Raw genomic sequence first — 9,915 nt, forward strand, 5'->3', positions numbered from 1 at the left:
ACTGTCCTCCCAAATGGGTTTGGGTGAAGATGGTGATAAGTATGTACATTTAATTTGCAATGTTGCATCAACCCTTTTTGACCACTGTTTTAAGCAGTGGTCAAGACTGATGTGGGCCTGAATATGCAGTTAGGAGGTACATAATCATGGTCCAGAAAGAGTTTATTGTATGGCAAATGGATGTATTCATGGGTGATGACACAGTCCCTTCTGCAGCTGAATGACAAGGAGAATGTAGTGATTCCAGAGTGAAGTGACTAAAATGAAGTGACTGAGTATCTGCAATCACCAGTCTATAGGTACAGAAACTCTGCCAAACAGGCGGCATGATTCAGCTCTCAATATAATGTAGCACACTCCATATGGCATAAACCCAGAGTCTAGTGGCTTGGAAAGATGTTTCTGGAACAATCTACTAAGTTTTTTCAAACATTTAGAATGTGTATTTATTTTAATCACTGTAATCATAACAGAACTGTGTGTAGATGCTTAAAATAATACAAATGCCACCTATATGATACAAGTCATTGAGCAGTGAAAATGGTTTCCCAAACTGCAAATAGGATAGCAGATATATTTAATGTTGAAAATGTGGGTTGCTTTTATACCAAGGAACAGTTTAATGGTGACAGTAAAAAAAATTAAACTTTAAATATAGGGTCTAAGGTTTAATTGGATTTCTGAAAATAGTACTAGCACAATATATATATAATTTTGGATCAGGGTATGAGCTGCTATAAAAAAGCATACAACAGGAACAAGTATTAGTAACCTGAGAATGATTCATAAATTAAACACTTAAATTTAAAGGCTCCTGGAATTTATAGCAAATAAAGATTTAGAATAACCCAGGTCAAGGCTCTGTAGGGAAGTAAGTAAACCATTGGGCTAGGAGTAGATCAAGTGAGAATACAAGGCTGCCATGAACCCAAGGCCTTGAATGTCGTTCAGGTGCTAGACTCAGCATTTGTGCTTTCACGTGTGAAACCTTCCCTTCTTTCTCAAAGCTGTGTTCCCACTGCTACCTAACCTTGGCTTGTTAGCTGGTGCACACCTCCCAGATTCTCACCTAACTTCTTGTATTTGCTCACCCCAATTATATTTTCAACTGTAGCTTTGGTTACCCTAACTAGATTCTGATTCTGATTGATTGCTTTATTGCGTAGGTTTACATCGGATTTTATACTTAAGTCCCTGAAATCTTTAGGGACTCAAGGGGACAGATCGAATTTCTTCCCTGGGTCAAAAGATTGCAGATTTAAAAAAAATTTTGTCATTGAGGATAAAAGGGTAATTTGAATAAATAGAGAATAAGGACAGAGTTGTATTCTCTGGGGGAAATTTAGCCAGATCAAATGCAATATTTCTGAGTTATTTTAATTCTCAATTATATTGAATGAAAAATACTTTTGATTTCTCTTAGGACTCTGATTCTTGAGCTGTGAAAATTGATGGAAAATAAGATTGTTTTATAACTTTCAGTTTCCTAACAGTGAAAATCAAAAAAATATTCTGACTTCATCTCCCCTGACATGTTCCAGGCTTGGCCTCCTTTCCTGCTTTTAGTCATACTTCACTTTCTTAATCTCCCTCTCCCTTTCCTCCCCATCTCTTTCAGGATCCTGCTGTTCTCCCAATATGGTAATTAGCCATGGTTCAATTCCCTGTTATTTATTTCTAGTTTGTTCCCCTTTACTCATCTTCTTTAGTCCTTCATCTTCTACTATCACTCCACCAGTGATGGATCAGAGTTATATTTCTATCCTTTCAAAAGGTCCAGACACCTATTTCCATTACCTGTTGAATATCCTTATGTCTATATCCACCTGTATGTAAAATTCAGTACTATTTCCTAACAAATTCAACATTGTCTTGATAAAATAGTCACTATCTTTCTTAGTCATCTTTGACCATGCTCTCTCCTTCAGCCCTTCTATCTACCCTTCTGTTATTTTTAAAAATTTATTCTAATTTAATTTTTTCCCCACCACCATTTATGCCCTCTCCCACCTCCACCCATCCTCCTCCATCCCCACAATCACCACCCTCTTGTCCATGTCCATGAGTACTCTCCCTCCACCACCACCACCACCTCACCACCCCAAACTGCCTGCCTGCTCTCTATGAGTTTCTCTCTATTTTGGTTGGTAGTTCAGTTTGTTCATTAAATTCCACATATGAGTGAGATCATATGGTACTTGTCTTTCTCTGACTGGCTTATTTCACTTGGCATAATATTCGGGACTAGGTTATGCTCTTCGAGGTTAGGCTTGGCTCCTAGGGCTAGGCTCCGCTATTTGGAGTAGGCTCCACTCTTAGGGCTAGAATTGGCTCTTTGGGACTAGGCTAGGCTCTTCCAGGTTAGGGTCCATCTTCCGAGCTAGGCTCCGCCCTTCGGGACTGGGCTGGGCTTTTCGGGACTAGGTTTGGCTCTTTGAGGCGAGGCTGAGCTTTCTGGACTGGGTACAGCTCTTAGGACTAGGCTCTGCCCTTTCGGACAGGGTTTGGCTCTTTGGGGTAGAAAAAAAAAGGAAGAAAGTACAGCATAGGAAATATAGTCAGTAATTAATAACTGTGTATGGTGCCAGTTGGGTACTGGAAATATCAGGGGGAACGCTTTGTAAAGTATAGGACTATCTAACAACATGCTGTACACCTGAAACTAATACAAAATAATATTGAATTATTAAAAAAAGTAAAATGTTGAAAAAAAAGAAAAGAAACTGAGTCCTATTAATAGCCCACTTGAGTTACGCTTGGTGATTTCATTTCATCTGAATAGTAATTGGAGGTTGTAGGCTCATTTACCAAGACATAGCCTGTTTTGTTAGTTTAACACTGCACTGAGCCAGGAGACATAACCTTCTTCTCCATGGTTTCCTTGTTATGTTTCGGCTCTCTAGAATTCCTTCATTCCTCTTTTGGGCAATATGGAATATTAAAGGCAGGGGGGAGAAGGGCAGGGTCACCTGCATTTCCTCCTTCTCCCCTACCTTATCCCCATACTCTGTTCTCTACACAATTGGATCTGGAATGAATTCTCATTGTATTCATATGTCAAGACCTGAGGTTCCGCTGTGTTGGGGTAGTATGTCACTTCAGCAGGCAAACTCGCCATCTTTTCTTTTCTGCTTTTTGGTTTTTTAATCTGATGACTGAAGAGAGCAGCCCTGCTTCTGCTTCGCAGGGACCTAGTGAGGACTAATGAGAAAAACTCAGGAAGACCCAGGGGATGCATGCCTATGGATATTTCACAGTGTACTCAGCAGCTATTGTCTTTAGTTCCAGTAAAAATAGCCTACTGGGGAAAGTTCAAAGTCTATGGAATCTGGTGTTAATACAGCGTGACTCTTGATGTTTCAAAGGAATATGCTTTTGAAAGCCTCTCTAGAACTTAGATATTTTATGAATATGGTGATGATGATAATGGGGCTAATAATTGTAAATAATAATTCTATGTGTTAGAAATTTGTCTCCCTGATGATATCATTGTTTTCATACTAATTCTACATTTTAATTAGAACAGGCAGCTTCTTTAAATTGGATGGAGGCAATAGGCTGATAGGACAACACACATTCTAACTGTCTTCATTTCATACTTTCTTGGTTACAACCTGCTTTTCTCTCTTCTTGTTCACCTGTTTTTTTCTCTTCTTTTTCCAAACCAGATTGATTTTCAAAAGGAAAATTTCCCAGGTAGCTCTATTGGCAAATGATAAGACTCTGGTTGTAGCTTCTATTGTAATTTCAGCTCAGTCCTCTGGGAAAGGTTGTACCATATTCGAGAATACAGTGACCCACGGGGAAATTTCAAAAAATTAGACAACTCTGATATAACAAACCCTTTCCAGTCCTGTAATCAGTGGCCATTTAAAAAGAACAAGTGCACAATTTAGATTGTCACTCAAGGAGTAAAATACCAACGAGGTAATTTTAGATTTGTAATATCTCCCCATAGATTATATAATGATGACTTTTAAAGATCTGATGCAGAATATATTTTTTATTTCTCGGGGGCAAGAACATAGTGAGTCAACAAGTACAGTATAGTTGTTGATAAGGTACAGAAAAACTTAGCATATAGAGTAACTTCTATATTTTGGCCCTTTCATTCAAATATTCTTTTTTTGCCAAAGACATTTTTAGTTATGAAGGAGGCACTATGGGGAAGTGGAAAGAACCCAAACTTACAAGTTTGTCCTAGATTTGAATTCCCATTTAGCCACTTTCTGGTTTTGTGGCCTTGAACAAAATATTTAATCTGATTTTCATTCTTTTTATTTATTGATCTGAAAAATGAGGAATGACATTTAGTTAGTGTAGACTAACTAAATGTGCTTGTCACTTGGTAGGTGCCTAGTAAAAAGGGAGTATCCCTTTGCTTGGCCCTTTGCTTGGAGATGTGAAAGTTCATATGACATTGCTATATAATTTCTTCTCTTAATAACTTTCCATTTTGAAGCCTGAGCTAGTGAAACCATCTCAGGATAAAAGAGCTAGATAAGGAGTTAATGTTTGTTTTATTTGACACAGAAAATGGACTTTTTGGTGAGTTGATCTTTAAAAAAGATAATGGAAAAATATGAACTGGTAAAAAGGCTATTTAGTTTTCAAGCCGGGTTCTGAATTATCTAAGTTATCATAAGAAACATTCTGACATTCAGGACTTTTGCAAGAGCCACACAAGTTCCTGGCCGATTTATATAGAGAAATACTTGTCCACATAAAAGACTTGGCACAATACTAACAAAAGTTTTCCTCCTCCCACTTCCTTGCTCCTCCTTGTCCTCTCAAACTAGTTACACTTCATGTTTAAGAGAGAATATTACTCTTAGCAACTGTTCCTTTCTGTTATCATTAAGGTCAGAGGTGGGGAACGTCCGGCCCACGGGCAGGCCGTAAAAGGCCAGAGAGATCATTTGGCCCTGCCAAGGCAACTGCAAGCGGGACTCGAAATTCAATAAATCTAGGAGCTTTTTTCATAGCAACATAAATTTATAATAAGTGAATTATATTAAGCGAATGATGTTATAAATATCCGAATGGCTCTTGGCAGAAAAAAGGTTCTCCACCCCTGATTTAGGTCACACATAGCAAGGCATCCAAAGGCTTTCTTGCTTGTTAACTTATTAGGTAATTGATCCTTGGGTTTAAATTGTCTTGTTGGTATTAGATTAGTGGTTCTCAGATGGGTGTCCCTAAACTTGGACGTCATTAGAACCACCTGGGACAGATGTTTAATATATACATTTTTGAACCTTACCATAGTCTTCTGAATCTCTGGGGATGGGGTCAGGATCGTTAAGTTCCACAGGTGATCCAGATATATAGCTGGGTTAAGGAACCAGTAGTAGAGCCTTTCCATATCTTCTCTGCTTGCAAATTCTAAGTCAGCAGTTCTCCAACCTGTGGGTCTTGACCCCTTTGGCGGTCAAACGGCCCTTTCACAGGGGTCGCCTAAGACCATCCTGCATATCATATATTTATGTTACGATTCATAACAGTAGCAACATTACAGTTATGAAGTAGCAATGAAAATAATTTTATGGTTGGGGTCACAACATGAGGAACTGTATTTAAACTGTATTTAACAGGTTAAGAACCACTGTTAAGTCCATTAAATTCTTGATTTTCCAAGTAGGTTTTTAAGTATCACAGAGATGTTTATTCTCTCTGCTTCCTGTTCTAGGGTCCATCTAGGCCACAGGAGACAGTTTTGTGAATCAAGTTGGCATTGAATTCTCTCTTTTGGTGGCCTCCAATTTTTTTTTATATTAATTGTTTCTCAGTTCTTAAGAAAACTTTAAACAATTGTGGCTTGAGGTTCTCCTGAATCCGTAAACATTGACAGTGCATGGATGTCTTCACACTGATTACATCACTTCTATTAATGATATGGGGACTTGATTTAGTCCTGTTCCAATTATATATACATGTGAACAATTGCTTTTCTTTTTTTTAACCTTTTTTTTCTTTATTGATTAAGGTATTACATATGTGTCCTCATCGCCCCATTTCTCCCCCCCCACCCCCCACTCATGCTCTCACCCCGCTGTTGTCTGTGTCTAGGCTTATATGCATGCATACAAGTCCTTTGGTTGATCTCTCCCCTCTTACTCCCACCCTCCCCTACCTTCCCTCTCAGGTTTGAAGGTCTGATCGATGCTTCTCTGTCTCTGGATCTGTTTTTGTTCATCAGTTTATGTTGATCATTATATTCCACAAATGAGTGAGATCATGTGATATTTATCTTTCTCTGACTGGCTTATTTCTCTTAGCATAATGCTCTCCAGTTCCATCCATGCTGTTGCAAATGGTAAGAATTCCTTCTTTTTTACTGCAGTGTAGTATTCCATTGTGTAGATGTAAATTGCTTTTCAATTGCTTTTGGTTCAAAATAAAAATGTTTAATTATTTGGGGAATAAATTCTGTCCTATTAACCTTAGATATGTTATAATATTGCTTTTTTAAGCCCTCACTATGAAAGGAACACAAATGCATTGTAGAGTATTTAGAAAGTATACAAAATTATAATAGGAAAAATTGAAATTACCCATAATACCATACTCAGAAACAACACTCAAGATTTTGATGCATTTTTTTCAGTTATATACACACATAGATATATGCAAAAATAAATGTTTCATAATGATCATTTTCTCATATTATTTAAATTTATTCAAAAACAAACATAATTATAATAGCTATATACTATTTCCACAATATAAATAGGCCATGATTTTTGTAATCATCTTCTCAATTTTTATGTGTAGATTTTTTTAACTTATTGTTCTTATAATCATTTTATAATGAGCATTAAAAAATAAGTCTAATTTTAATTTCTTACTATTTTCTTGGCATTTTCTTTTAGATAAGAACTGCTAACTAAAATGGTCTGAATTCTTAATATGTATTACAAAATATTTTTTAGAAAATTTAAAAAACTAACCCCAGGAACTCTTCTTTAGTAGAGTTCTTATCATTACAAAAAAACTTTGCTAATTGAAATCTTTGTTGCTTTAACTTTCTTTTAAGTATTAGTGAAGTTGAGTGTTCTCCATAGGTTTTTTTGAGCCAATTATATTTCTTGTACTATAAATTGTCTCATATTCTTTTCTCATCTTTATTAAAGTATGGATGCTTTTCCTTATTGATTTATAAATGCTTTCTCTATATTAATCATACTGACTTTTAATGTCATATTGTTTGCAAATATTTTCTGGTTACCTGGTAGTTTTTTAATCTATTTGTGATGATGACACAACGTTTAATGGTGTTAGTAATGTTATGTTACCATACTTTAAATGAAGATTTATCCATGATAAAAAGAGGTGGAAACTTTAGATATTGCAGATCTTTGGTACATTTTAACTATGTCTGTGTGATGCACAGAGCCTGTCCTTGTACAAATAGATGCCTCATAGAGCTAACAGAGCCTTCATGGATTGTCTTACCTTCTCCTCCCCGTTTGTCTGGTGAGGAGATTAAGATGAAATAGGGCATGCCATATCTTTGCATGTCAAGCATTATTTTGTATTTTACTTTCTAGGAAAAGAAAAAGAGACATTATGTTCTTCCTCTGATTATGAATCTAATAATAATCCTGGGTCCCATCACAGGCTTATTAAATCGGAATCTCTGGAGGTAGACCTTGAAATCAGTATTTTAACAAGTTCCACTGTTGCTTTTTAAGCCTTCTAGGTTTAGAACTACTGGTGCTAGGATGTTCAGATGATAGCTCCAATTTTCTTCCCCTCAGTGCTCAGGTACTCAATTTGCATTATATTAGATTATTCTTTATATGTTGGTTTATAAAAGTTTTTAAATGCCAGGTTTAAATTCATTCAAGGCAGAAAATGTTAACACTTTTAAAAAAATTCTTAAGCCACTTTGCATAATGCTGCAAAAGTTACTGACTCACAGGGATTCAAAGTGCAAAGGAAACTGAGATAATCTACTATATAAAAAATATAACGCCTATTCTTTCTATTAGGAAATGGAGGCATTCTATCTAATAATAGACAAACATGGTAATTAACTGTACCTTCGCTACGCTTCCCATTGGCTAATCAGGGCGATATGCAAATTAACTGCCAACAAAGATGGCGGTTAATTTGCATATGTAGGCAAAATGCTGGGAGGCGAAAGGGGAAGGACGGAAGAAGCTGTCTGCCGCTGAGGTGATCGGAAACCCAGGCGGCAGGCAAGAGCCGGGTGGCAGGGCAAAGGGGGCCCCCACCCGTGATTGGAGAACCGGCACTGCCTTTGCCCGCCCCCCTACCGGTGATCAGAGAAGCTGTACGGTGGGGCAGGGAAGAGGCAGCTGCCGGCGAAAGCCTGCGTGCACTTCCTGGAGACGAGCCTGGAAGCCAAGAACGCCTGTGTCCTGCTGTCGCAGAGCCGGCTGTTTGAGGAGCCCAAGCTGACCCAGTGCTGCTGGGAGGTCATTGACGTGCAGGCGGAGATGGCCCTGCGGTCCAAGGGCTTCTGCAAGATTGACTGGCAGACCCTGGAGGTCGTCGTCACCCGGGAGGCCCTCAACACCAAGGAGGTGGTGGTCTTCGAGGCCGTGCTCAACTGGGCTGAGGCCGAGTGCAAGCGGCAGGGCCTGCCCACCACCCTGCGCAACAAGAGGCACGTCCCGGGGCCGGCTCTCTACCTGGTCCGCATTCCGACCATGACCCTGGAGGAGTTTACCAACAGCGCTGCTCAGTCGGACATCCTGATGCTGGAGGAGACCTACAACATCATCCTGTGGTACACGACGGCCAACAAGCCCCCGCTCGACTTCCTGCTGACCAAGAGGGGAGGCCTGGCCCCGCAGAGGTGCCACCGCTTCCAGTCCTCGGCCTACTGCAGCAACCAGTGGCGCTACCGGGGGCGCTGCGACAGCATCCAGATTGCAGCGGACAGGAAGGTGTTTGTGGCGGTGCTGGGCCTGTACGGGTTCAGCTCTGGGAAAGCCGAGTACAGTGTGAAGATCGAGCTCAAGCGCCTGGGAGTGGTCCTTGCCCAGAACCTGACCAGGTTTGTGTCCGATGGCTCCAGCAGCACCTCCCCGGTCTGGTTCGAGCACCCGGTGCAGGTGGAGCAGGACACCTTCTACACGGCCAGCGCCATGCTGGACGGCAGCGAACTTAGCTACTTCAGGCAGGAGGGCCTGACGGAGGTGCAGTGTGGGAAGGTGGCCTTCCAGTTCCAGTGCTCCTCCGACAGCACCAACAGCAGCTGGGTGCAGGGTGGGCAGATCCCTGAGCTCATCTTCTACGCCTGAGGCCGTGGGCGTGCGGGCGCTGGGGGGACGGAGGGCCGGACCCTTACTCCTTGGCAGGACAGGCTTCAGGACTCCTAAACTTTTGTGCACAGCTGGCTGTAGCCAGAGGTATAAATGAGACGTTTCTACATGGCCAGAGCCCGGTTCTGAATACAGGGGGCTGGGCCTCATCACATCTCCTGCACATTGGGGTGCACACTCAGGTGGAGGGTGGATTTGGGGGCGGAGGGCAGCCCGGACCCCACCAGAGGTGCCCACACCACCTGCTTTATGGGCTTGGCCGTCCCTCCCACCCTCCTAGATTTTGTTCTGAGTTGTTCTAAGCTTAAGATCTTCCCTCCAAATCTAAAACCTGGGAAAAGTCATTTTAAAAAAATGTCAAGAAATTATTAAAAATACAGGTACTTTGAAAAAAAAAATACAGGTACTTCTCCGAACACTGGCCGGGAGGGGCAGGGAAGAGGTGGCCGCCAAAGGGGTCGCGACCCACAGGTTGAGAACCGCTGCTCTAGGTCCATCCATTCTGTCACAAATGGTCAGATTTCACTACTAATATGTCTGAATAATATTCCATTGTATATATACAACACAGCTTTTTTATTCACTCTATAAGACATTTTAGAGGCATCACTTTGGTAGC

General features: G+C 40.5%; 1 protein-coding gene across 1 annotated transcript; it reads left to right on the forward strand.

The window, feature by feature from the left end:
- Nucleotides 1-4,162: 4,162 nt before the first annotated feature.
- LOC102440558 (BTB/POZ domain-containing protein 6) lies at nucleotides 4,163-9,275 on the forward strand. The gene is made up of 2 exons (XM_006084048.1): nucleotides 4,163-4,193; nucleotides 8,293-9,275. Exons 1-2 carry the CDS (start codon nucleotides 4,163-4,165, stop codon nucleotides 9,273-9,275), a joined length of 1,014 nt encoding a protein of 337 aa, XP_006084110.1.
- The last annotated feature ends 640 nt before the right edge of the window (nucleotides 9,276-9,915 follow it).

The sequence above is a fragment of the Myotis lucifugus genome, unplaced genomic scaffold, assembly GCF_000147115.1.
Source record: "Myotis lucifugus unplaced genomic scaffold, Myoluc2.0 scaffold_9, whole genome shotgun sequence".
Taxonomy (NCBI): Eukaryota; Metazoa; Chordata; class Mammalia; order Chiroptera; family Vespertilionidae; genus Myotis; species Myotis lucifugus.

Excerpts from the sequence above, each read along its gene's own strand:
- LOC102440558 (XM_006084048.1), top strand. The coding sequence starts at position 4,163 with ATGGGGAAGTGGAAAGAACCCAAACTTACAA. Across the intron at positions 4,194-8,292 it reads GAAAGAACCCAAACTTACAA|AGAAGCTGTACGGTGGGGCA; the intron begins GTTTGTCCTAGA and ends ACCGGTGATCAG.